Source organism: Morone saxatilis, unplaced genomic scaffold, assembly GCF_004916995.1.
Source record: "Morone saxatilis isolate NCDOM2014 unplaced genomic scaffold, NCSU_SB_2.0 Contig3, whole genome shotgun sequence".
Lineage (NCBI taxonomy): Eukaryota > Metazoa > Chordata > Actinopteri > Moronidae > Morone > Morone saxatilis.
The window spans coordinates 9,295,448-9,322,908 of NW_023339873.1; the positions used below are offsets into that span (position 1 = coordinate 9,295,448).

The 27,461-nt window shown below is 41.1% G+C and overlaps 1 protein-coding gene across 1 annotated transcript in view; it reads right to left on the bottom strand.

Moving 5' to 3' along the window:
* Positions 1-16,948, bottom strand: part of dph6 (diphthamine biosynthesis 6) — a 56,743-nt gene extending 39,795 nt beyond the window's left edge. The window contains exons 1-5 of the mRNA XM_035674601.1: positions 16,809-16,948; positions 16,284-16,375; positions 14,939-15,123; positions 1,640-1,713; positions 527-645 (exon numbers count right to left, since the gene is read on the bottom strand). Coding sequence (XP_035530494.1) covers positions 527-645; positions 1,640-1,713; positions 14,939-15,123; positions 16,284-16,375; positions 16,809-16,831 — 493 coding nt within the window. The 5' untranslated portion in view covers positions 16,832-16,948. The remainder of the gene's footprint in view (positions 1-526; positions 646-1,639; positions 1,714-14,938; positions 15,124-16,283; positions 16,376-16,808) is intronic.
* Between the last annotated feature and the right edge of the window lie 10,513 nt (positions 16,949-27,461).

Consider the following 27,461-nt stretch of genomic DNA (forward strand, 5'->3'; position numbering starts at 1 on the left):
ACCGTGTATTCGGAGCTATGCATAAGCAGAGAATGTAGTGTTTCTCCCGCACAATGGGGACGTGTGCCACTTATTGACAGGTTGCATTAATGTGCGGGGCAATCACCTGTGATTATTTCTAAACTGCCAACCCTCCCCCCTCCCTCCACTCACCCACCCACCCAATACAACCGCACACTTCCCTCACACCTCCTCCCTCTGTGCTTCTTATCTTTTTCATATTGTTCTCTGCTTCAATACCTTCGCCGCTGGCACAAGTCTCAACACCGCTGCTAAGCCACAGATTAATGATTAGGGCATTACTCTGCTTGTCTCTCTTTTTCTCTCTGGTTACACCTCTCTTTCTCCTCCTCCTATCCCTCACTTATCCAAATTCTGTCCCTTCGATCCCCATGCCAAACACCACTTAACCAACACGGCACCTCCAGAGAAAGTAAGAAGAGAGTAAAGAATGAGACCAGAAGGGAGGGGAAATTAGACTGCTCACCAGCTGCCTGAGACACAAAAGAGTGAGACACAAACTCACCGAAGGCGGCAACTTTGATGAGGATAGCATGGAGGTCAGATGATATCATCTTGGAGAGCAGGGACTCTTGGTCTTGGCGCCACAGGTAGGCCAGGGGCTGCAAACCTAGCCGCAAACATCTGGGGTACAGGTGAAAGAGAAGAGGGAGAGCAGTAGGTTGTAGAAAGAGAAGGAGAAGCATAGCGGTTAATATTGAATATTTGCCAACTTCCAAACGACTTCAAAGCCGACTGGGCTGGGCAACTTCTCCATTTGCAGGAAGGCTGCCACCCTGATAGTCCCACAGGACATGCTCTCACCTGCAACCACTGCCCGTGGCTTTACTCAAAGACAAGACAAACACAAGAACTCCATCTTAAGTTGAAGCTTGTCTGTCGCATAAACTCATGAGAAACACCACAACAGGTAACTGGAACCAAAAAGTCTGCACACAAACGTCTACTCAAGAAATGCCTGAGATGTTTATGTGTATGCATCTAGTGTGTATAAGGGGAAACAATAGTTGACTGACAGCAGGATTTGTTAATAAGAAGAGAGCTTTTGTACTGCATGTGTCCAGTCTGTGTAAGTTTAGAACAAGAGAGAACAAAGAGAGAGGACGGGAGGCAAAGAAAAACAAAGAGAGAAAGAATAAAACAAGAACAAGAATAAGAAAGACATATGGGTATCTGTGTCACAAGGATCATCTCATCTTTCTGCGAATGAGACTGTTTTGTTTCACCCATAATGGGAAAGTGCATTTTTTTTATATTAACAAAAATCAAATGACAATTATGAAACTATCAGTTTCATTCCTTCTCTTGAAATCATTGCTCCACAAAAAACAGAGCCGCACCATAAAATCAAAGTTAGTCTAAATAAAATGGCATAAACAGAACTTAGAGTGTGTATATGTGTATGTGTGTGTGTGTGTGTGTGTGTGTTTGTGTGTATGTGTTTAAACAAAACTCAGTCCAAGTTTGGAACACACAGTGAGTTAAACACTACAGAGGATGTACTCTTTTCCTTCAGTGGACCACAGAGTGTGCGTCATTCGAGTTCAGAGGCCTAAGCACAGTGTGCGCACTTTAGTTAGAAAGTGTGTTCTGGACCATGAGTGTGCGTTTGACTTACACATTTTCCACACGGACCCTCTGGTAATCGGAGAGAATGGCCCCTACAGACACTGCCTCGACACCCTCCTTTTCCTGTGGGGAGAAAAAGATGGAGGAAACTTAGCCACAACGATTTCTTGCTTTTTCCATTATACAATATGTGCAACGTGCATTGTAACGGCAATATGATGTCACTGTCTCATGAGGCCAAATACTCATTGCTCAACCTACAATGGTATCCCAAAGTGTTATCTGAACAAAACCACACAAACACATGTAAACATATACGCGCACAGACTAAAACAGACAAAGAAAACAAATTCCTGACGGATTTTTCCTTTCATTGGACCGCAATCCTGTGGGGATGTTTACACTCGGGTCCTATCAAGGCCTTTATGGTCCAGCCCATATCCACTGGAGGTTTGCGTACATGTGAGTGTGTGACTGGAGGCACCGCCACAACTAGAGTCAGTTCCTGGACCTTATCAGCAGTCTAGTGTGAGCGGGAGATGAGTGTGTCTGGACATAGCTTCCATCCTTTACACGCCCAGCTGTAAGACGGAAACCGCAGTGACAACTTGAAGTATCAGCAGAGCATTGTGTCTGTGAGTGGCATGTATCTTTAATATTGCTGAGGGCTAATCTAATTGCCTTTCATATCATATTCATATTTCAGAAACAGTGAGACAACTATGCACTCGAGAGATACTGACACAGCCTTGAGACGCATTCAATCTTCCCTCTCAACAAAAACAGGCTCGATCCGGAGTGACAAACGGGAACAAATACACATAGGCGCATGGTCACACACATAGACATTCATGCGAAACCCCCCTTCCCTACCTTTATGCCCCTCCCCTACAGACACACACCTGCAGATTCATTAGAACATTACATGGGCTGTAATTACAATGAGAGACGAGGGTAGAAGCAGTGGAGGGATGCACAAGTCTCCAGTAAATTACCTTGTAGCCATTATCAATTTCCCTGGCTACTGGTCCTTAAGATAACCCCCCGCCCCTCCTACTCCCTGTGGTCCCTTCCTGCAATTTTTCTCTGCCTGATAAACATGCTGATTAAAGCGAACAGCGTGTAAACCTTTGATACTTTCCTAAATGAAATCCATGCCCTGCCTGGGGCCTGACGCTACGATGCACTGAGCCTCACACACAGAGCTCCACGTAGGCGTGCCAGCTAATCAGATAAAGGATGTGCTCTGTGTGTGGCTACGTGCATTTGTGTGTGAGGTGTTTACGGTGCAACAGAGTACGTGAAGTATAAAGCTGAAGCTAAATGCGTACACACAAATACACAGCCAGAATTTAACTCTTTGACCTGAAGTTAAACACCAGGAGATCTTAACTTGGGATTCAGTACTCAAGTTTCTAATATCTCTCTAATGTGTCCAACACTGGAATATACATTACAGTCAATTCCACTGCCCAGTGACAGTAATTAAGTCAGACTGATAACATTTCAGCCCAGCACAGAGCGAAGGGGGCTGCAGGCAGTGTCATGTAATTCTAGGTAAGCCTCGGGGCCAGCACTCTATTCTAATACAATGATAACCTTTTCCCTAAATACAACTGTCACTTCCTAAAGAGGCATATTGGGAGGTAAAGAGTGGGATAAGGAGAGACAGAGAGAAAGAGGAAAAGAGATAGGAATGAGAGTGTTGAAGGAGTGCGCTACATCAACACCAATTTGGTCCCTTGGCTTTAAATTTGGCAGGACCAGACTTGGCCTGACAGAATAACAGAGCATCAGAGCAACAGCAAACAATATCCTCCTCTTGTGTTTCTGTCTCTTTGTCTCCCTCCGTCTCACCTTCTCTCTGGCGGTAGACTATTGCAGGTACTTGGACTTCTGAGGTTTGACTCAGCCTCGACCAATTAAAAGGCTTCTCTTTTCACCGGCTCTCATTACATTACATCATGCAGCCGGGGCATACTTGCCACTAATGATAACACGAGACAAATTTCTCACACATCCCCTTGTTTTCAATGGAGACTTTAGCTAGTAGACTTTTTGGCAAACAGCTTTGGGAAATGATTATTTTTGGATGCGGTTATGTTTTTGTCGCTATTATAGCTATCACCAGGAGACAGGCAGGAATGAGGGGGCAGTTAATGCTGCTCTGGACGCAATTTTTACAAATTCTAGACGTACTTTCTCATCCTCTGTGGGAAAGGTAGGATGAATTATTGTGAAGAACTGGTATATGTATGTATAAATCTGAATTGATAGATTTTATGGGAATTGTTTCATGTGTATTCATGATGCAATAAAAAATACAAACTTTGATTTTATGGTAGCTGAAAAATTTATCAAAATGGTTTATGACGGGAATACCTGACAAAGCGACAAGGTAGCTCATGAAGCATAGTATAATAATAAATAATAATAAAATCTTTACGAGAGCTATCCAGCTAAACGATGTTTTGACTGCATTAAAGGTGGAATCCGGGTAGGAACCTAACATAACGATAAATCAAGGCAGAGGTCATCAGGACTCTTGTGACCCACAAGCCACTTCTCTTTCTTCATGACTGTTGGCACAAGATCGGTAGAAATAGCTCCCTGCCCGCCCCGATTCCATGTCACTTTTCTTTTTTCAACATTTAATGACCCTAGCTCATTAAATGAAGCTTCACCTGATCCAGGACCTGAGGCCCTGCATTAACTCACGCCTAGAGCGGGACTAATTCTGGCATGAAGTTGTGCAACAGTGCAACCCCCTAGCAGCCCCTTCAGAGGCAGACTAAACAAAGGCCTGGCCTGGCTTCCCCTGTCCTCTCCAGCAGGCAGAAAAGCTATTAATGAGGATCTATGGCCTACAGCAATGGAAGCCCTCAGTCCCCCCAGCCATGTCCATCAGGGTACTTAGCCCCATGCAGTCATTAACTTCTGTTACTAATTGTCAAATTCATTAAACTAATCCTTCCCCAACATCCGGATGTCTCCCGTGGAAATAGATGGAGAAGGCTGAGTTATTAAGATGTCAGCTGTGGGGAAGATTAAGGCCAGCAGACATGCTCCACAAAGAAACGATACGGCCATTAAACTCTATATCAAGGTAGTGTGTGTGATATACTTTGTAATTATATATACATTCATCTTGGTAAGGGAGTAAAAGAGTGGTTCAAATGTATTCACAGTCACAGACATGCCTTCAGTCAAGATATGCATCTGCCCCAAAGATACATACACGACAATCATAAAGCAAAGAATTCGGCTTGAGAATGCAGCTATTTTATCAGCTCTCAGCTTAAAGGTACTTACGCATGCCACACATTCAGTCTGGGTAATATTCAACAGTCAAAGCCATTAACAGCAACCAAGGCAATTAGAAAGCCATTAAATATTAAAAATTCAATATTCATATTCATATGGAATACATCAGAACCCTCATTAGCTCTTTCTCAATGGCTGTCACAATGAGGTCTTAATTATACACCCTAACAATACAAAGCTCCATTTTGCAAAATGGTGGGTTTCTAACATGCCTGCTTCAGCCTGTTCTGACAACTAGGAAGCTGGCGTTGGCAGATCTTGGCTATAACAGACACAAGGCCACATATTTCCATCACAAAATCCTCTTTTTATCAAGCCTAAAGTTGTTGACACGTACTTTCTATTGTATTACTGCCTCCTGTATGTATGCTAGTGTGTGACGGCAGGGAGGCGGGGAAGAAGACAAAATGGAGAAATTAATTAAAGTGGTTTGAATGACAGTTTGCTCAAGGGCACCGGGGTACCATCACAAGCTTTCCATTGCCGCATCCGCACTGTCATATCAACACCTCTAACCCCCACAGCCCCCTATGCCTTCCCCCTTCTCTCCAACACTCCTTTTCCTCGCCATCTCTCTTCCGCTTCGTCCCTCTCTCCCAGGATCCATCAAGTAAGTGACTGGACGCGACATGGTTTTAATGTTCTCTCCATTAGAACAGCTCTGGGCCAGTTGTAATGTAATGGGATTGTTCTCCCCTGTTCCCCTACATGGTGGGAACATGGAGAGGGGCTAGACCTTGTTGTAGCAGCTCAAGTAGATGTGGTACAGGGGATAGGGCCAGCTAGGGTCAAGCGATTGTGTTTAATGTAATGCGGACACAGTACCGGAGGCGTGTTTGGTTGTCCTGACAACTCAGACATGCCAAACTGACAGGAAGCTTAGTGTGGGCTTAGTAGGAGGAGTTATTTGTTTTAAATCAGCTTCATCATTACCATTCTGTACAGACACTTATCTCCTATTGATTTCTTTTTAATTGTAAATGTAAATTAAATTAAATTAATTATACTTATAATAGTGAATGATTATATTTTACTAGTATAACACACACCAACAAGAACATCAACACATACACACCTGCACACACAATCAACTTTAACACACATTCCCAAAGTCTCTGTCAAACACACACACACACACACAAACACACACAAACAGGGAAAAGTTTTTGTTTTATGATATTTTCTTAATTTTATTCATTCTAATGTTTTTTTCTTTTACCTCTATAATTTCTTAATGCTTTGGCACTATTTTCTTTGTTACACTCATGCCAATGATACAAATTGAATTTTGAATTGAAATTGAATAATACTCCAAGGTGAGTCCCAGAGTTGGTGAACGAGTGAGGTACAGTATAGTCTGGAGTAAACCAATTATAATGTTTTCAGTTACACCCAATAGTTACAAGATTAGATACCGCTTACATACTGAGGCTAAAACACTATGTACAGTGTCTGATCCATCAAAATAAAGCAATAAGTGGACATGCAAGCTTAGCAAATGTCTTTGTAAAACAAACACCAGCCAAAACCTTGTTCTAAAAGGCTTTCAGAGACATTCCCTTTGGTAAATTGGTGGGGCTGTCTGTTTGAAGCAGCTGTTGAAAGACGGGCTCTTCCTTTGTGCTCATGGATGGGCTGGCGAGATGACTCACCACGTGTCAGTCCTCAACCATACGGAGGGGTAGAATAAGAAAAACAAACTGCTCACAGAGCCAGCTGCACATAAACCTAAATACCCCGACCGGTTCCTGAGATGATGCAGGTCAGAGTTACAAGAAGGGCAGAGAGGAAGCAGAATAGGGGAAAGTATTATCCTCCGCTGAGGCCACGATGCAGGTGTGACCAGTCAACAGAGGATATGACATGGGACATTGTCTCATCAATGCGATGAGTGAGGGATGCTTATCAGCCCACAGCAATGTGACAAGTGACAGGCCAGCGTGCACTGATTTGGGTTGGGAGAAGAATGAAAAGAAGCTGAAAATGTAATCCATGGAGGTAAAGTGCTACTGCAGCTTTTTATGGCTGAGTTTGTATTTGTACGGTTTCCTAGCCTAAAGTTTACAGACACACACAGACACACACACGCACACTTTAGTCTTGGATAGTGATTCATTTACAATGACAGAGCTGTTTTCAGTGATAGAGCCTGAGCATAAATATGCCATGCCGCACAGCTGGAAAATGTAGAAATTCATCAGGGTTAAAAAGTAGAGAGATTAACGTTTCACGAGTTTCCTCTCAGATATATATGGTTACGTAAACACAGGCCCAGCCAGTCGTCAGGGAGGGATAGAGCCTTGGCCAAAGCAAGCACAAAGCCCTAGTTTCAGCAGGCCAAGGACAAGGAGGCTTTCCATATCTACACGCATGGAAAACCAAATGTTAGGAAGCAGCGGGGAGACATAAGGTTGTTTATCGATGTCCATGAATACTTGCAATTCAAGCAAACAAGTTTAGTTATTGCTGGCTCTTAAAAAATGCAATATTTTAATGGTGGCTTCTACATTAAACAAATTGTCATTCTGTGCCTCTACTCTTAGATGATCAACAGTTTGGGATTTTTTTTAAGATGACACTCCCAACATTCATGGTCTCGCCTCTCACCATTAAAAGGATAAGGTGTTCCAATAAATAAGCATCAGCAACCGTTTTCTTTAGGGCATAAAACAAAGTCATAATCCCAGCTCTGTCATGCCAACATTCCCACTTGGCTAAGGTAAAAGTGTTTGAGTGTCTGAGACAGGAAGCTGCTTCTAGAAAGCGAGTAGGACAGAATCAAAGAAGGAGTCTCATGCCACAGAGAGGTAAACTATGTCAGTTGCTTTTCATGGTCCGTAACAACCACCTAGTCCACAGAGTGTATGCACGTACATGTATTGACGTCCATGTATATACACACAGTCACACACTAGCCTACAAACACACACGCACACTCCAAAATGTAAATGTTTTTCTGGTGAGGTCAGGTTCCAGGCTCTTGGCATCTTGGCTCTCCTGTCCGCTATCCTCCATAGCGCCAACAGACATCATGATCGCCCCCCCCCGTCCTCCCCCCTTACCTCCCCAGAGAGAGACTTGAGGAAAATATAGCAATGGTGCTGGTTTAACCCACTCTCCAGACTCCAGACAGTGTTTTTCTACGGCTGGTTATGACTTTAGCTGCGGGAGGTGATGGGGCCTGCCACAAATATTTCTTGAGGGGAATGGTTCACAAAACAAAACATAAAAGCCCTCTTAATTTTGGAGTAGATGAATGGCAGGGAGTTGAAAGACTTAGCACTACTGCTCAGCTGTCTGTTCTCAGACAGACAGTATAGGGCCTGACTAGCTGTTGATACTGGTGAATTTAAAAGGTTTTATTACACGTCCAACCTCCTCAGTGACTACTGTTTTTCTTAAATTACTGGATTATCCCGCACACCCTTGCATGGGTTTTAACTTCATTTTTTCAGATTAATTCAAATGTGACTTTTTAAAAAGTCAAATTTAACCAAAAAACAACGACAACAGAGAGTGAAAAACATTTATCTTCATCAAGGGTGACAGTGAAGATGTAACAATAGATCTCTGATGATCAAAAGTAGCAGTTGTTTTGAAAGGAAGGACATCCGAAGGCATTTTGAAGAAAAAGTGACAAAACACACTGTGACAAAAAAGAAATCAAATTTGGTCAGCCAGGCATAGAAAATGATCACAGAGTTCCCTTCATTTTTAATATGAACAATCAAACAAAAGAGAAATTATAGTAATATACTTTCCATAATGGTGTATTTACATCAGTGCAAAATAGAACATATTAGACAATATCTCAAATGCAAATAACCTCTAGATACATCTACAATTCATCTATCATCAAATAACTTAAGAAAAAATACCATAAACACATACGTTCTTCATTGGAACAATGTTCAACCAAGCAGTGGTAGTGGCTCATGCCCTTGGCAAGGCGAGATAAGGCTATCAGCTTCCATCATCGCTAAACAAGATTGAGCAAAGTACATTAAGCAGAAAAATACAAACAAATTACAAAGGCTTGAGGCTAGGCTCTTTATCTAATGTTTGTGGGGACTGTTAGCGTCAGTTGGAGGGAAATGGGCCTGCATCTAATAGATCCTGTTCCACCACTTCCACACGGCCGGCGAACAATGCACAGTGCCATTATCTCAGCGCTAATGCTATCCTTCCTCATGTGCAAAACAAGCCTGCAATCTCAACCCCACTGCCACTGTGGCGACCAACATAAATACAAGCAGTCTCAGACCAAAGGAAAGGATAACAATGGCTATCACATAGAGAGAGGCGACGCAGAGAGACAGCTGTTTAAAGGAAACTATACTAGCTCATGCTGAAATATAAGTATGGTACCTTACTGATAATGTAACAAAATAAAACTTTCTACAAAGTGATTATCTATCGGTTTTAGTTTACTGCTTGTAAGCTACTTCCACTATCACCATTTAGAGGTCTCTCTGCACCACAAACCAGCTACAACAAGCTTGCATTAGCTTTGTTATTGATCTGATCTCCTAAACCCATGCTGTGACCCCAGAGGTCATGATTTATGTATTAAGCAGCTTTTTAAAGAAATCCATTTTCCTGTTGAGCCCCCAATGTACGTCTAATGCTGCACCATGCCGGTAATCAGAGAGGGGCTGCGTGTTTGATTTTGACCACCCCTCCCCTTCCTTCGTAGTTCACACCCCTCCTCAACGACTTGTCTCACAACACCTCAGCTCCCTAATCAATACCACAGAGCTCCTGGTTCATCTGGAGATTCCTCCACCTGCCTACCAGCCAGCCAGCCTTCCCTCCTCCTTCTTCTCCTCCTCTCCGCTCCTTTCTTTCTCCTCTCCCTCAATCCCTCTCCCTCCTTTTCTCGCAGCAGGATACACCTCCATCAGGGCAATCGCAACAACGCAGTGCCAGGCTTCTGAAGGGTCCGGATGAAAGTGTGACGATAATACAATTGAGACAAAGATTCCAGTGGAAGAAAGAAAGAAGGAGTGAGGGAGAGGGAAGAATGAAAAAAAAATGTTTGGACTTGTGGACAGACTGCCTCTGCGATCTCAGAGGGCCCCAATCTTGGAAGCTGATGTCGATAATTGAGCGGCAGTAGAGACTGAGGATAAGGGGGGAGTGTGTGTGTGTGTGTTTGTGTGTAATAAAGGTCAGGAGAAACAGGGCATCAGGGGAAGAGGGTGTGCGAGTTTAAGAAAAGGATTATCTCACTAATAACAAGATGTTTTAACACACACCAACAGAAAAGAATGTTTCATCTACAAAGGCCTAAAGGTCTCAGCGCACCTCTCCCAGACTTTTCCCAGACATTGGCAGGAAAAAAAAATACTGGCTTGACATAAAAAAAGGAGGGAGGAAGTTGGGTTTTAACTGACCCACGATATCAGTTATCCAAAAAATAAAAGAACTTAAAAAAAAAAAAACTCGAACACATTACAGGATAGGAAATTAGATTTGAAAGTAACATTTCCATCGTTCTCAAAGCTGGGTCTCTGTACGACAGAGATGTCACGGTGCGGCTAATTAGAGCTGGCAGAAAGGAACGTGTGCATAGATATCATCTATTGTTCCTCATCACTCTAATGAGCTTAAATGTCTTTGTCTTTATTCATCAGCTCAAAGGTTGCAGAGTTGCTGCAATAGAGTCACTATCTTTTTATATACGATCTATTACAACATCAAGCAACTGAAGCTCTAGTTGCATCTTCCCAACGCCCGCTGCCATTTGTGCCCTATAAGCTGGGCTACTTTCAAGACTCACACGCCTTTGTGCTGTAAAATGTTCCATCTGCTGAAAACAATCTTAAAAATACAAAATATAATGTAAAAGTATTAAAGTGACAACTTGAAAAACTGTTTTGTGTGCAACATAAAGAAGTTTGCAGTTGGGTTTGGCACAGAGAAAAAGAGTGTATATGGATGAGAGCAGTGAGAGCACTTCTTTCTATTGAAGTGTTGAGTGTTGAAAGAAGGGAAACTGGGGCAAAAAAAGAGAGGCAGAGGTGTGTAAGGAGAACAGAGATAGACCTGTTATCATGTAACAGAGGCCCGATTTGACCTGACCTTGAACACACGAGTGTGCACGCATGCACACACACACACAAGCTGGGTCACGGGGCATAAAGAGCCACTGTGTCAGGTCACAGAGCACAGAGAGAAGGATAAAGGACTTGAGGGATGTGATATGACTAATATGAGGGATTTTGCAGGCCTTCGGGGGGACTGGCGTTACAGCCAGGGGTGACTGACACTGCTGATCTGTATCACACATCAGAGCAGATCACAGCAGAGGAGAGCAGACCAACCACACACATGAAATATGGACACACAACCGACAAAATCCAATTTAAAAATCCACACAAACAAGGATACTTTGACATGAACAAAGAGAGGATTTAAATTACAAGCAACAAATCAAAATGTTTTATACTTATGCAGTTATCTTTTAGAGAATGTTTATATTCTCGCTTGCCTTTGAAGTCTTGCGGACACAAGGACGTCATCTGTTTTATGAAAATAAACCCTTATACCATAGACGTCCAAAAGTGAACAATCCCCCCCGCGCCACTGATAAAACTGTTATTTCTCCCCCTCAAAGAGCGGGTTCAAAGATCAGCACCTAGCAGGATGGGATGAGGTACACAGTGGCTTGCATGTCTATCAGGTTACAAACTTCAAAGACACACAGCCATACACAGCCAGCGATGAGAGCAAAGGAGCCAACGATAGGGCCGCATTGTCATTCCGCCATTATCACTACTGCCAGGGGATGGACGGCTCATTTTTTCTATCATAATTGGGCTTTTTTCCCCCTCTATCAACAATGGTTCAGAAGAATATGATCTCTTCCTTTGAGTCGTTTGAATGGCTCCAAACATTCTCTGAGAGGCCAAAGTGTAGCAAGTCTCCCTGGTTTGTCAACTTCTAGGACCGATCCGTAGATGGCACTGTTGGCTCATGCTACGGGTGTGTTGCCAGCACTGCAAAGGAGGAGGAGGGAAAAATATCCACTTAAAACTCATCAACTCCGGATCTGAGGAAAAAAAATTCTTTCATCTATGCTCAAGTGTCATTTGCCAAATATAATCTTGTAACTTCTAATTAATTCAAACTGCTAGAAAGAATCTTTCAAAATATCACACTTTCCAAACAGAACACATTTTTTCATGCTAAAACTGTTCTTTTCCAGTGAGGATGATTTAACAGCTCATTATCAAAAGAAGTGTATTTTCTCCCCCCCTCTATCATTTCCTTCACCAACCAACAACATCACAAACTTTACAGTGAAAGAAAAAAACATTTTTTTCCGAGTCAACCAGGCATATGTGTTGGACATAACTGAATGTGACCATAACCCAAGACTTTTTAAGAGGAGATTTGAGATGCTCTGACAGAATTGTAGGATTTTCTAAATACAGAGGATGCAATGACTTGCATGAGTTTACTACCCTTCACAGTGTGGTAAAAATGGTGACAATTAGTGAGAGTGCCTAAAAAGAAACTTGAGAGAGCAGCACCTTGAAATTTGAGCGAAGAAAGTTGTATTCTTACGGTCGACATCACTCAGTGAAAAAGAGAGGAAGAATGTTGTTTACGGTTCAGGTCTGTTGATGACGGTGAGAGGGGTAAAGGGGGAGACGGCTAGAGGTTTGGTAGCCTGTGAGGGCCCCATGGGAGACCAACTGCCCTGATCTATGGCCCTTCTAACTGGTGAGGTCAGACCAGAGAAGCCCTGGAAATGGGAAATTAGCAGCCCTTCGCAATTAGAGCCCTGACCACAGGCAGAGATTGTATATTGAATTATGTACCAGAGAGGTGTCCACTATTTGACTGTGAATACTCATGAGTGCCCAGAAAACAAAAGTTGGACTGCGTGAATGTGTGCATACTCACAAGAAAACCCACAAACAAGAGCTTTCTCGTGTAGCCACATGTGTAAACCCTGCGATTTATACAGAAGACGACAAAGAAAGTCAGGCTGAGGGCGCGAAATGCCCTGAGGCAGGCTGACTGGCCCTTGCCACCCAGGCCGTGTGCGGACATGCAGGGGCCCTGAAGCAGCCCTCAGCTCCGGATGAACATGTCTCCACACAGACCTACAGAAAGAACCAAGCATCCCCCCCCCTCTCTCATTTACACCACGTCAAGCCAACTCCCATCTCAACAACAAACTCCTATCCACCATCCCATAAGAGGCTCTTAAATTTTGATGCTGCAAGCTAAAATGAGAGGTTGTGTGGGGCTGCAAGTGTTACACAGGATCAATCCCACACCCCGTTTGTGCTGACAGCCGGGAGAGCTGTTGCTTCTGTTGAAGAGTGCGTCCAGGTAGTTTCCTCATGGCTGCAGGCGGTCAGGTAAGCAGGCAGTGCCAGCAGTGTTTTAAACACACACGCAGTTGTCTCAAACCTGTCAGTCAGCCACCCTGTACCACATCAGACCACCGAGGTCTCATACATAATTTGGCATCAAATGAATATTTTCTCAGCGTCCTGGCAAAAGTGGTATTTGATCAAATATTAACTTTGTGATTAATTTTTGCATCTGATCTTCTGTCAAGTGAGATAAAAAAAAAGAATGGAATTTTTCCTGTGAAGCCAGTTGTTGAAGGGCACCTCGCTCTAACTTAACACATAAAACTTTAATTAACTGATACAACAGGCACGCTATTTTTCCGGAGTAAGATAAAAGGGAAACTTAGTCCACTTTGAAAGTGAAATCAAGACATACTAAATAAGACAGACTAAAAGCACTAACATGGCTTTTTAATCCTCTGAGCAGCTTGGTTGCACTTTACAATAGGTGCTAAGGACTGTTAGTGTACACCAGGCCAGATGAAGCTAGACAAGGAGGGTCTCTTTGAGGCAGTGCTGATGGGCTACTAAGTGACTCTGAATCCACAGAGAATGACTTGTAAAACATCTCAACAGTGTGACATATGTCATGAACCTTAGCCGAGATGAGAAGTTTAGTAGTGCTCTGAGAGCTTGTTCACTAAAAAGCAGTCAAGCATATGTCAGTGGTGGCAAGGAGTCAAAACGATGACTGCTTTTGTATAAGCTCAATGAAGCATCGCAATAGTGAGTTCACATAATTAGGGTGTATTGTAAGACTACTCTGAATAAGATTCACTCTCTATTTCATTCATGTGTTAAGCCTGTGACATCACATGTGGAAATAAAATTAGAATTTGGTCGTATTCTAGATTTACGGTCTGATGGTTTTATTAATGAATGGTCTTGTACAATCACTCCTGTACAGTTATTTTAATGTACATATACATTCGTGCATATGTAGGTTTGTGTATATGTGAATGTGTGTGCATATCTTTTAAACGGCTCTATTTTTTAACATGCACGTAAATAAAAGAAATAAATAAAATAATGGAGAAAAAAAATAATCTACCTAAATTTGTCCCTTAAGATATAACGTTTAGGCGATTCTTTGTTACTAAATTCAGTGATACCAGAAAAATGTAAAAATATAAAATTATCGATTGAAGGGTTTTAGTGTACCAACATTCTTACTAAATTAAAGTCACAATCAAATGGCATTTTAAAGAACACATTGCTTTTTTTGATTTAATGTGTTTCTTGTTGAAGGACAGTTCTGTTGTGACACATACTTAAGAAAGGGATCATTCAGCCTCATTGTATCTGCCCAGTAAAAAAAATGCAAAAAAGCCAAGCAAACAAATGGCGGGTGAAGAAACTGGAACTTATACCAAGATAAAGAGACCCATATATTCTCGGATTTCTAAGGAGGCTGACACACATACACAATACAGTATGTTTCAGTTGGTTTGATGTATTAGTAACTGTTAGTGATGAGAATAATAATAAGTGTCACTTATTATAAAAATAAACAAACTAGTAAAGTGGTTGTGTGTATGGAAAATAAGAGGGGAGCGTCTCTCAGGTATTAAGGCCTGTGCAGCCACATTCACTCGCAGTGCTAGGATAATAAAACCCTTTCTCACTAAAGGTGGGGACAGAGAGTATACCTTGACAAGGTGCAGCAGCTCATACAGGTCCTCCACTTCATCCCCCTCTGTTTTACTGTAGTTTCTGCTGATGTCCAGACTAGAGCCCTCGATGGTGCGTCGATAAAGAGGCAGATCCATGCATTCACCATACAGCTCTATGGCCTGGTGGCCCACTGTCTGGTACATGTAGCTGTCCAACTCATCTGTGGTTGGAAGAAAAGATGTTAAGACCAGTTTCAGGTGATAAGCCACTGATTATGTGTTTCATAAACAGTAATAATGAGTATGTGTGATGTTGCAATTTTTTGGAAATAGTTATGGGTGAACAGTTAATTTCAGATCCTAACAAGTGATGTACAAACAGACAAATAGATTAATAGATAGATAAAATCAGACTACAGGGCCATATGACATTCACAATTCACAAAGTAATCATATTTATGAATATAAAAAATTAAGAAAATGTAATAAATTCAATATTATTCAAACTCAACTTATTACCATTTTAAAAAAACTGAAAAGTGACACAATAAAATAAGAGTTCCTTTGGAAAATGTCAGCATGAAATAAAACAAACAAACATTAGTCACCATAAACATTTCAAATATAATAGTTTTAATAAAATAGTCAGACATTTAACGATTCATTATCTCATTTAGCTTATAATGTATTTGATATGAATACTTTACTTTTTGTTTTTATTATTTATTTACTTTTGGACCATTCTGAATTCCATATATCAAGAACCAAAACCTAGTGTGTACTAGAGGATAATAGAAATCATAACTTAATTACCTTATTACATATTTGATATATTTAATGTGTTACAACTCTGCTAGTATCCATCTTCTTTTCAACCAACATTTTTCTCATTATCGATAGAATCCTCAATATCTGCAGATTATTTTTTCTCAATGAACTGATTAGTTGTTTGGTCTATAAAACATCAGAAAATAGTTAAAAATTACCATCACATTGATCTTTAATTGCTTTGTTTGTTCACCCAACAGTGAAAACCCCAAGATTTTCAATTTACATTAAATTGAGACAGGAAAGAGCTGCAAATCTTTGCACTAGTTAAGCTGGAGCCATAACATATATTAGGTATTCATGCTTTAAAGTTTATTTTAATGATTATCAGATTTCATTTTCTTCCACCTAATGGTTGCAGCTCTAAAACATAGCACACCAGTTACCATGCTAAAAACACTCCTGTGGTATTTACAGTACATAAAGTTCTGCAGTACTTGGATTGTGTACATTGTTTGCAGTTTGTTGGAGCGCAGAGGTGCAGCTGGATGGCCCATATTGCGCAGGTAGCCCCTGTGGATCATATAAAACCTCAGCAGTGCATCTTCCTCACCTGTGTTAGCAGGACGGAGGTTGGCCAGAGCTACGATCCGGTGCCCAGCGGAAACACACTGCATCATGTTGTAGCAGCTGTCTTTGCCCCCACTGGACCACAAGAGAAATAGACACAGAGGTAAAGCTGTGTTTGAATCATTACGGTGCTATACATTATCAGGGGGTGTGCGGTTAGTGGTCTGGGAATGTGAGGCAGCATTGATATTCAGCAGTGTTTGTGGTTGTGCTTATTAAACTGAGGATGCTCTATCCTAAACAGTCTTCATTACTACTGTAAGTCAGCTACAGTGTGCTTCTTGCTTTGGTTTGGCACCTTTATAGTCGGTAACTTTGGACTTCTACAAGCGGCATGGTATTTTCTTTGCTTTGAACAAAATTACAGGTGACATTAAACACTGTACATCAAACAGGAAGAAGTTCTGTGGCGTCTGTTCGCAGCATGCATACTCCAAACTACTGACCTGCTAGCAGGAAACCTCAGTGACAGAAGTGTGAGACCGTTACAGCACACAGGCGCCGTTACCTTATTAACGCGACCACTCTCATCTTCTTATTTGTTCCTCAAGAGTCTGCTGACATCAACAATGCTGGCTGTTATGGTGCACAATGTGATAACTGTGCTTAGCAACCGGTGCATGTACACAACAACATGTGAGAGCCAGGCTTCCGGGTTGTTGAAGGACCCCTCTATATACCAAGTCGCCCTCTAATATGCCTGATAGAAAGTCGGCATTTTTCTCTCAATTATCTTCATCTTCTCTCCTTAAAATTAAAAGTTTTAGGTTTTGCTTAACAGGCATAGGCATGATTGACTACAGTATTGACAGGTTGTTCAGAGTTAAAAATGTAAGTATATTGATTAAGAATTTGTATGTTTTTAAAAGTGAATTAATGGTGTTCACTTTACAGTGGCTATACTATAATGAAAGACATATACCGGTGACAACCAAATAATTGAAAATCATACAAAAAATAAATAATAAATAATAGTAATGATTTAGGATAAAATGAATGTAAGAAAATTTAGATAAATGTATAAAATTGCATTGCTTTCTTATATATATATATAACATATATAGGCTATATATAACACAACAGCACAAACAAACAACTATGCAGGCAGGACCTTTGGGCATGTGTGCATTTTTATTTTTATTTCACATGTTAAACTTATGAGAATGTCACATGTAATATTACATGAAATGCATTTGATGTAATGGATTTCACATATAGTTTATCATCATAAACATAACATATTCAAAGCAAATTTTAAAAACTGCCATTTAAAATACTGCCAATGTACATAATCAAAGTGGATGTGCACTGTAAATCTGATACTGACACTGACATGCATCCTTTGGCTCTTGAGTCTCAAGAGTGGACCAAAAGTCCATGCACTGGTATTCACACACAGGTTGCAGTTTTCCTCTGAGGGAGCCCTATTTTGCTCAGAGGAAAGCCTTTGATGCTCTTTTTGCTCTCTGTTGTTGTGCCAGAGCAGAATAATTGCACTGCTTTTGTGTGCTTCCCTCACCTTCTACCCCTAAGCAGGCTAAAGGCAACTGATTTTGTTTGAATGTACAAAATTGAGAGAGACGTCTCTTCATCCCATTGCTTTTAACTAGGTTCCCTTTTTTGTTTTTGTTTGGTTTTTGTTTTATTTATCCTGAAAATATGGCAACATCTACAACCTGCAGATGAGCACCATTTGTGCTGTGGTACAGACTGAGAACAGGGATCGCTTTTGTTGATAAATATGCTGTTGATTTACTGCACATCTGTGATTTGATATTATAAATTTTTTGGATTCCTACGGTTTTTTTTAGTTTTTTTTTTTAAGTTTTGTATATTTTCTTTCATTCCTTGATCCTTTGTTTGATTGTTTCCTTATTTCTCCATTTACAGTATTTTCTTTATTTAGCATGGCTACCATAAACTTCCACTTCCAAGTGTGACGTACTGGACAGGTTATATTCATCCTCCCCTGGGCAAATGAACCAAATACAATACATGCACCATGACAAAAAAGCAACTACAAATAAATTAGTGGAATGAATATTTCACAAAGTGTTCAAAACTTCCATCGACAAGATGAGTGATATAGTTTTCCAAATGTTTCTATGACATGTTAGAAAAATGGCCTTTACTGGGAGAGAGCTGGACACATCCCCCTGGGTCTGGTTGTCCTTCAGTTTTGTAAACTCTTCAATATATCACCTATGTTTTCCAATTTTGTGGGTAATACTTTATATAATACAGCTTCACTGCCTCTGGTAATTTCCATTAAAGCCCCGGCCTATAGGATATGACCAATGCAAATTGTGTCACTTATCAGTTTTAATTTATGTAGTTTATTACCCAGACAAATAAAGAGGTGTGTTGTTGCAGTTTTATTTGTGGCAGCATTTTGCTGACGTAAAAGAGCGTTTTATGTCCGTATTGTTAGTGCGATGGGGATAAAAGTGTTGATGGATAGCCCAACTGAGACACAGCCAATGGACGTGAATATGAGGCGCATAAATATGAAAGCAAGGCAGCAGGAATCAAATGACACCCTTGGCCTTTTCTTAAAGGAGCATGTGCATATGACAGGTGATTTACACAGACACACAAACTAATTTTTGTCGCACAAGGACACAAAAACTTTGGGTGTAATGAGAAACTAAGGCCTCAAATCACAAGACGATAAATTGAGTGTCAGAACAGGCCAGCCAAGGTTGCGCGCTGAGTGGCCAGAATACAAACACACATACACACTTCTGGTCCCTTCAACAACATGACAAAACAAGTACATATATGCTGCACAGGTAACACAGTGCATCATGTATACTTCTTTCTGAATAGGAGTAGTGGATTGTGGGCATTTGCAAAACATTTCCTAGTAACGTGTCAAGAATAAAAGCTTAAAGTTTCATAATTATTCATTTTTACTGATTCCACATGCAACAGTCAGCAGGCACAATTTAAAGACACTTGGTCAAACAGTCCTGTGTGAATATACTTTATTTTATGTCAGAGAGATGCTGAATATTAATCATGTGGGCAAACTACTGAAGTCCAAACAGGTGGCAAAAGATATAAGATTTCTTTCTGTGAGACTTTTTTTCTATGGCATAAAGGAATGTGAGCAGCAAACCTTAGTAATCCCAATTTCCTCTCATTTAAGTAAACGTTAGTAACTGATGTCAAACAGAACTTTCTGCTACAACTCAAGCCAATGTGCAATTGTTATTCTGACTTTATGCAGAACACAAATTGGATTTGAATTTACTGTAATTTGGATTTCAGCTAAGCCACAAACATGAAGCAGAGGATACAGAGGATGCAGTGTCAAATTAAGCCGTTTGCCTGGAACATCTGGCAGTCCAGTTCCTGGACAATTTTCCTGGATTTTACAGTGGGAATCAACGTCTATCCAAATGTCAGAGGTTTATGTAAAAAAATTTTAACTTCCTTCGCTATAGTGTAGTGAGCAAATGAGGGCTCAATGACGGCTGATGACAGCCAAATGTTATCTTAGAATAGTGATAAATTTGCACTCAAGTGAGCAACGGTTGAAAGCAGTCCTGTGTATTCTTAACTCTACTCCACTCTGGTGTTGCCTTCATCAGGGGCTCATTTTCCAAAGAACTATCAACATAATGATACCTCTTTAGGGCCTAACCACATCCAAATCAGTTAGTAAACAACCCAAACGGGGATCTGTACACATTTTTACAGACAATTAACTGTTATCACGAGGGGCCCAAATGGATTAGTAGGCTCATTAATGTCTGAGGCTAATCGGTCCTTGATTGGAAATGTGAGAGAATGTGAAATAAAGTCGTGGTTTGATCCAAATTGTGTTTGATCATGGCACCGTCTTTAACAACAGCCCCAGTCTGCAAACAGTAATTGAGGGTTTTTTTCTCTAAATCCCCCAATGAAAATCTGGCTTTTACCCTTGTTCCATTTGGCTTCTAAACTACATAAAGCATTAAAATGGATGAAAAATGTTTTGCCTCATAAGCTGCTGCTCTTTTGTGAAAGCCCTGAGATCATTTTGCTGATAACTATTATTTGGTCTTCAAAATAATAAATATCTTTGGTTAGAAAAGTGCCTTTCAGAGCCATTTCAAAGCTGTGCTGATTTAGTGCTACTTGTATTTATATCTCATATTTTGATCCAACTTGAATTGATTTGGCAGCCATTTAATTAAGGGTTTCTCAATATTTCACATCTCTAATATATGTTGATGGTGGGAAATAGATTAAAATGAAAAAATTATACTGCAATATCAACTACATCAAACAATTAATTAAGATTGAGAATGGTCTGCATTGTTTTTGTTAGTTAATTGCAACAAAGTTAAAAAAATCTGGCTTTAATATGTGGAGATTTTTTATTTTTATTATTATTAAATTAAGAGTCTACAGCCAAGCCGGCTACTCTGTGAGGCTGTACTCAGGCACAGCAAGTCATTAGTTTTGCAGGAATTTGGTCAAAAACTAGTACTGAGAATAATAGTTTCACATTTCACTAAAACGCAGAAATATCAACCTGCTGTTGGCACTATAGGACAGGTCAGGGGATCATTCATGCTCCACATTTCATGGCAATGCATCCAATTTCATGGCAATGCATCCAATATTATTTAGGATATTTCAGCCTGGACCAAAATGGTGAAACAAAAACCAACTGACCTACCGCCAGACAGACCAACAGGCCAACATTGCCAGCCATGATGCTAGCATGACAAAAAAACAAAACAATGATAACACTGAAAACACGGCTTTTGCACTTTTTATGACTTAAGATATTTTATAAATTAATATTTCTTTGTTTTTGTTTTTTTACTGTTTATTAATTGTTGTGCAGCAACAAGGAACTTTAATAGATTCTGGCAGGCCCTGTGGACAAAAGCGGTAGTGTTTCCACCTCCTTGTTTCATTGATTTCAAGAGGAATCTGACTAAATCCTACCCGGTGGCAGGCATTAGGAATAACTATAAAGAAGTAGCCAGTCTTCTCGCTGATGGTCTTGAGTGCTAATGTAGATCATATAGAGTTTATTAAATTGAGCTTGTTTCATAACCTGTTCCTTGTAGTAGGTTTAAGTTGAAGTCAGCATCTCAAAAAGGATGTTTACATGAATCAGGATTTTCAAAATGAATTGAAAAATCACTCCCTGGCCTATCCAACTGCAGGAAAAGAAACTTTCCAATGTAGAAACCAGCCAACCATCCTTAAGTACAAATGTAATTTCCTGAATATTTCTCCTTGATTTGAAATTGTCTTGCCCTGCTTCTAGCATCCCAGAATCAAATTATGGCTTCAGTGGTTGAGCCCTGTGAAGCTCCAGCCAAAAGGATGTGGTCCATTAAAGTACGCCACCATTCCACTAATTATGAAGCAGCCAAAGCAAACTGCACGCACTGCTATCACCTGGCCCTGCTGCCAAATACTGTTCTACGTACAGGATCTTTAGTCTAATGGTTTACAGAGACACTCTCCAAGCCATTGGACGTTTAGCCTAGTTGCTATGCAATCCAAACCCTATAATAAAATGTATGTACTTAAATGAGACCTCACATACCTCTTTCTATGGTCAAAAGTCCTACTAGCATATCATGTAAATTTCTTCTAAAATCTTCAGAATAATATGTATTATCATGTTCATATGTTAAAACAATTTCCAGATAAAACAAACTATAGAGATGATGATTATTTTTCATCTTCATCTTCACTCATCAGTGTACATTAAAAGGATAGATTCTTGCTTCGCTGCTAGTGTTACAATGGCCAACACTGAAAATACTTTTTAATCTGTAAATTGTCTGGTGGGATGCTGTAATTAGCTCGTCTGCTCTCTGATATACAATCCTCGGACAGTTTCCCTCTCAGCCGACAAACACAATCCTAATCCAGGAAATAGCCTGCAATCAGAATATTGGAGTTGACATCAGAGGTAGCCACAGAGGCGATTCCCACACACCCCTCCCATAGCTTCAAAGGTCTTCCTGGGCCTGTTATGGGTTTCCCTCGTGATGAAGTGTGACACTCCACAAACACAAAAGCCCCAGCCCTCTCGTGGGTCCGCTTTGCTTTTCTTGGATCACTCCAGTCTGACCAATGCCAAGTCAACTTGGCGGTTGTCAAAACGGGCCCCATATCTCTGAAGAGTGTGTGTGCGTGTGTGGTGTCTGTGTGTATGCGTGTGGTAATGTGTTGAGCGTGTGTAGATAGCTTGTCACAGTCACAGGGCCCTGTCTGCATGTGAGTGCTGTCTGTGTGTGGGTATGTGTGTTTGTTTCCACCTTGAACTGATGTAATGTGCACCCACAATCAAAGCCACCACCTAGTTGTCTGTGGGAGTTGCTGGTTTGCCAAAACCTTCTGCATACGGTCTCTGGAGACAAATGATTTAGTAATGTTGTTTTTTTCCCCTCCATTTGAAGATCAAACATCATCATCACCGCAACATTTGTGCCACAGACGAAGTATTAATGCTGTACATTTAACTTCATTTTCAGTTATTTCTTGATAATGCAAACAGTCTGGTTTTGATTAGTTTTGTTTCCTTCATGTTCAGCTTTAACCACGTGTCTCTTCTTTCTTTTCATTTTTTATCTATTGCTCCCTTTTTTGAAAACCCTGCCCCCATGTTTTCTTTCATCTATCCACCTACCCTCCTCAGCGGTCAGTTTTTTTCCTGCAGTAAGACGTCACCTGTGCTGAATAGCTGGCCGCAGCTAAGCCAGACCAGCAAACTCCCTGCCAGAACACTGCAAGCTCTGGTCTGCCATTTGTCTTGTGGTTTTTGAGTTGGGGATATTTGTCTAACGTGCTGTCCAATGTCAACACTGGCTCTAAATACCCCCGCTGCTGCACGAAGTGGGCTTCCTTAGGGAGGATAAGGATTAATGCTGGGTTGGAGATGAAATAGAGGAAGAGTAGGAGGAGGACAGAGGAGGGATGAGCATTGAGAAAAGGGATTGATCAAGGCAGGTACTGTGTATGTTGATGACAAGCAAAGGAGGAGAAGGATAAGAAGAAAGAAGCATTCAGCATTGGATTTGTGGAGTTATCGTATTCAAAAAGGGATCTATTTGTATATTAAAATGTTTTTTACAAAAGTTTCTTAACACAAACCTTTTCCACTTTTGTTTCTTGTGTTTTTCCACACTTCCCAGCCACAGTTTGTACACAGGGGGTTAACCATTTTAGAGCTGTGACAGGCCCTGTGTGAAAGATAGCCTCCGATCATTCAGAACCATTTCTAAACCTGTGACTAACCATAAATAACAAACAAAATCCAAGGCCTCCCACCTGCATTAACACCGGCATCGCCAGATGAGAAACTGTCGGCTAGATAGGAGATGACCTCAAGTTTACGGCCTAAAACCTGTTGATTCTAAGCAATTGATTGTCACCCGTAAGACAGAGCCCCCGCCTCCATCAATCCCCCCCGCCCGCCCGCCATCTCAGCAAGAACAAGATGAATTCTAGCAGCGATTCTGCCATGAGAAGCACATCAGTGGCCTCTACCTTTTCTTTTATGAGGCGAATTCCATACACTGGGCCCAATATTCCTGGTTACTGGAGTCTGGTGATTAAAGTGTATAAAAAAGGGGGCAGCACCACTAAAAGGCAGTGATTTAGTGAGCTGTCACCCCAGTTCAGGCGGGGCAACAAGTTCAAGTCCCTGCAGGAGGGTTGTAATGAAAATGAAACAAGGAACGAGACGGTGTTAGGGAGGAGAGGTTGGAGGGCTAGAGGGTCGAGGGGTTGTGAAGGGGTAGGAGGTGTGAGTGGGTTGGGGTCATCTGGAGGGTGGTGATGGTGATGATGATAGGGATGCATGGGTTCAGGTTTTCAGTTGTATGAGTATGCATGTTTGTGGATGTAGGTAAACATGAAGTTTTAAGATTGATTTCCTGCCTTGTGGTCAGCCACTGAGATCCATACATTTCACTGTGGTATGAAAACCAACAATCTCAGTGATTATATCATCATCATGACGTTGTCTTGAAGACTTTTCCAGATGGTGTGACTTTCAGCATTGGCTGCCAAACAACAATGCTAGGTAACACTGAAGATTTAAAAAAAAAACAACAACATGTTGCTTGCTTATTGTTTGTCTTCTGAGTTTGATTTTCTGGCAATACAGCTGAATCCAGTACATTTTTGGCAGCATACATGATATGCACCAAAGAAGCGTTTCTGAATGGTCCCTTTACACTGTTTACATGTAACACTGGCAAAGGTGACAAAATGTACTCTTTGATAGATTAAAAATATCACGAATATTTTAAGTCTCATATGTTGTGCTTTGGAGTATGACCTGCAGAGATTTTTATTTACATCACGCTTTTTAAATATGTACAAAACACAAAAATGACAATTCCTCATTGTGTTTTGACATGTGCTGGACTATTTATTGGGATCAGTTAATTCCTGGATTCTCTGCTGGTTGCCTGGCCTGCTCCTAGTCAAAGAAATAGTCCAGTACTTGACCATCTGTAAACAGTGAATTTTAGCTTTTACACTTTGGTTTTTGTACAGATTAACAAACAAAATAATGTGTTAATTTGTGAGCTTTGGGGGTCCTGTTTAGGTCCCATTTAGACAAATTCAGGCTAGCTGTTTCCCTCTGTTTCCAGTCTTTATGTTAGGCTAAGCTGCTACATATTTAGGCTACTATACAGGCATGAAAGAGGTATTGATCTTCCCATCTAAGTCCTCAGCAAGAAATAATATATATTTTTCCAAAAATGTTGAACTTTTTTTTAAGTCATCTAGGCCTTAACACATGTTAAGATCTACTGTATGAGGGTACTGGTGTGAAGGAGTTAACAGACATACAATGTCAGCACTGAAAAGAAGGGATTACTGGGTCCCTGACCCTCCACTAACCTCGTCCTGACCTTGTAAAAACCCTGACCCCATCATTTCCACCCTTACAGGATTCATCTGCTGGCTGGACTGCCTGCCTCTCATCTGTGGGAGTGGGGTTTGATGCCTTCAAGTACCAGCCAGCTATAAAAGACACATCCTGATGGGCCTTCCTCTGTTGTGTTTAATAGCTGTCTCACTCCCCCCCCCAAACTCCCCCATCCTCCCCCATCCTGACCTCCGCCACCACACCCACCCTCAGCCTCTGCTCTGGCCCTTGGCTAACCTCTCGTATTCAGGGTTCAGGGTCAGGGCAGCAGACTCCCAGCCAACTGGGCGGTTGCCCAGAGGAGCTGATGCAGGAGAGACGTAAGAGACCCAGAGACCCCTCTGATGTTCCCGAGAGTTTCCAAAGAGGGAGAGGCTGCGTACTGTTTACAACATCTTTAATTTAGGGAGGGAAGGAGCGACACACAGGCTTACACAGAGCATGATACAGTGTATAAATAAGTGTCACGTAAAAAGAAGTATGTGACTCTTTCATTGCAGTCAAACAGCTGAATGAAGACAGATAAAAGAGTGACATGCACATTAATGCTTTCTTTGATGTAGTTCTGGGACTCAAGCCCCCCTTTTTTTTAAAGTGCACACAAACTGTCTTTCATTGCAACGTAATGAAATCATTCTTAAGTGACAGCCGAAGATGAAGACGCACAGAAGTTTAGTTTAAGATTACTGGCCAGTCATGTTCTAGTTCCGGCCAGAAAATAACCAAAAAAGAGAAATGCAGACAAAAAATAAGATGAGAGAAAGAAGAGACAGTAAAAAGTAGAGAAATTAGAACAAATTGTGACATTATGGAGTGTTTTACAGAAAGCATCTAAATCAGGGTACATTTCGTTTTATGAATTTGGGTGTTCAGCTAATTTCACGGAGGACAGTGAATGCTACTGCTGCTCATTGCTACTTAAGTCTCTTCCGGCCTTGAGAACACTGATTCAAGACCCTGGTATCTGCTGCTTCCTGCTGCAGGACAAACCTCTAACATTTTAAAATGATGTGTGTGGGAATATTTGACATTATCAATTTATGTCTGTGCTTCTTTTGTTTCCTGCGGATATGAAATACCATTCAGCTGTTGTTCCTTCTTCTAGCTTATTTCCTAAGCAACTATGATTGTACAGTGGACCAAAACAATGGATGTAACTCTTTTAAGGAGCGTATTTCGCAGTAAAGACAACGACAATACAAACAATACACGTAACACCCACAAAGCCTACTTCCTGAAATGGATTCTTCGGAATAACAAATGTTGGCTGCTTATGGCTCTCTGATGGCTTCATTTTTCACTCGGTATAACTCGCTAATTTTTACTGCTCAATGTCCTCCACTCAGCCTGTGTCACTAAGTCATAAGCATGCTGCTCCTGGCTGATATATGGGTCTGCACGATGATGTCAGCGAAAAACACTTTCAATAATTGCTATGATTAATATTCTCAACCTTCCAACACCTTCCCTTCTCCATCCAGCCACATATCTCCAGCAAGGTTCATCTATCAGTCTGCTCTCAAACTGTTTAGGTCCTCCGAGTGATGCATGGCACACTGCCAACCCTGTGTTCCAATGCAAACTATTTACATTCATTCAAATTATGAGTCGATGAGCCTCCGGTGCATAAAATTACCATGAGTTAAAGAGTTAGAAAGAGGGAGAGGATCAGAGTATTTACTATTTAATTGTTTCAACTTCATTGTGCAACAAAGGGGAATTTTCCCTGTATATCAGTTGGAATGATGATGTCAAAACACGTTGTGTTTGTCTTATTTTCCAAACAGTCTTTGCTATTAACTATTAAGTGAATACATGTGAATTTTGCAGCTATAAAAGTGTTTATTTACCACATTTACCCTGTCCATGTACATGATCACAATGTCCTACAGCTGGCTCCACCGGCTGGAATGTGCGTCGAGCTCTCACAGGACGGGCTTCCTCTTGGCCTGCACTCTAATTGTTTAGGAGGAAAAAGGTGAAACAGATATGTATAAACAGCGGAGGTCTTCCAGAAAGTCCGGAGTGGTGTATAAAGGGCCTGGGACAGTAGCTGACCTGTCATATTCACCATTCACACTGAGGAGTCAGGGCTGCCATATTCTGTCTACTGGCATCAGAAAAAATAAACTCTCGCTTCCTCAATGTTGACGGACAAATTCACACAAGCTGGCTTTGAACAAGTCAGACAATCTGCAGTACATATACAGTAATACAACAGATAATTATAGAGTATACAGTAGATTATTGTGA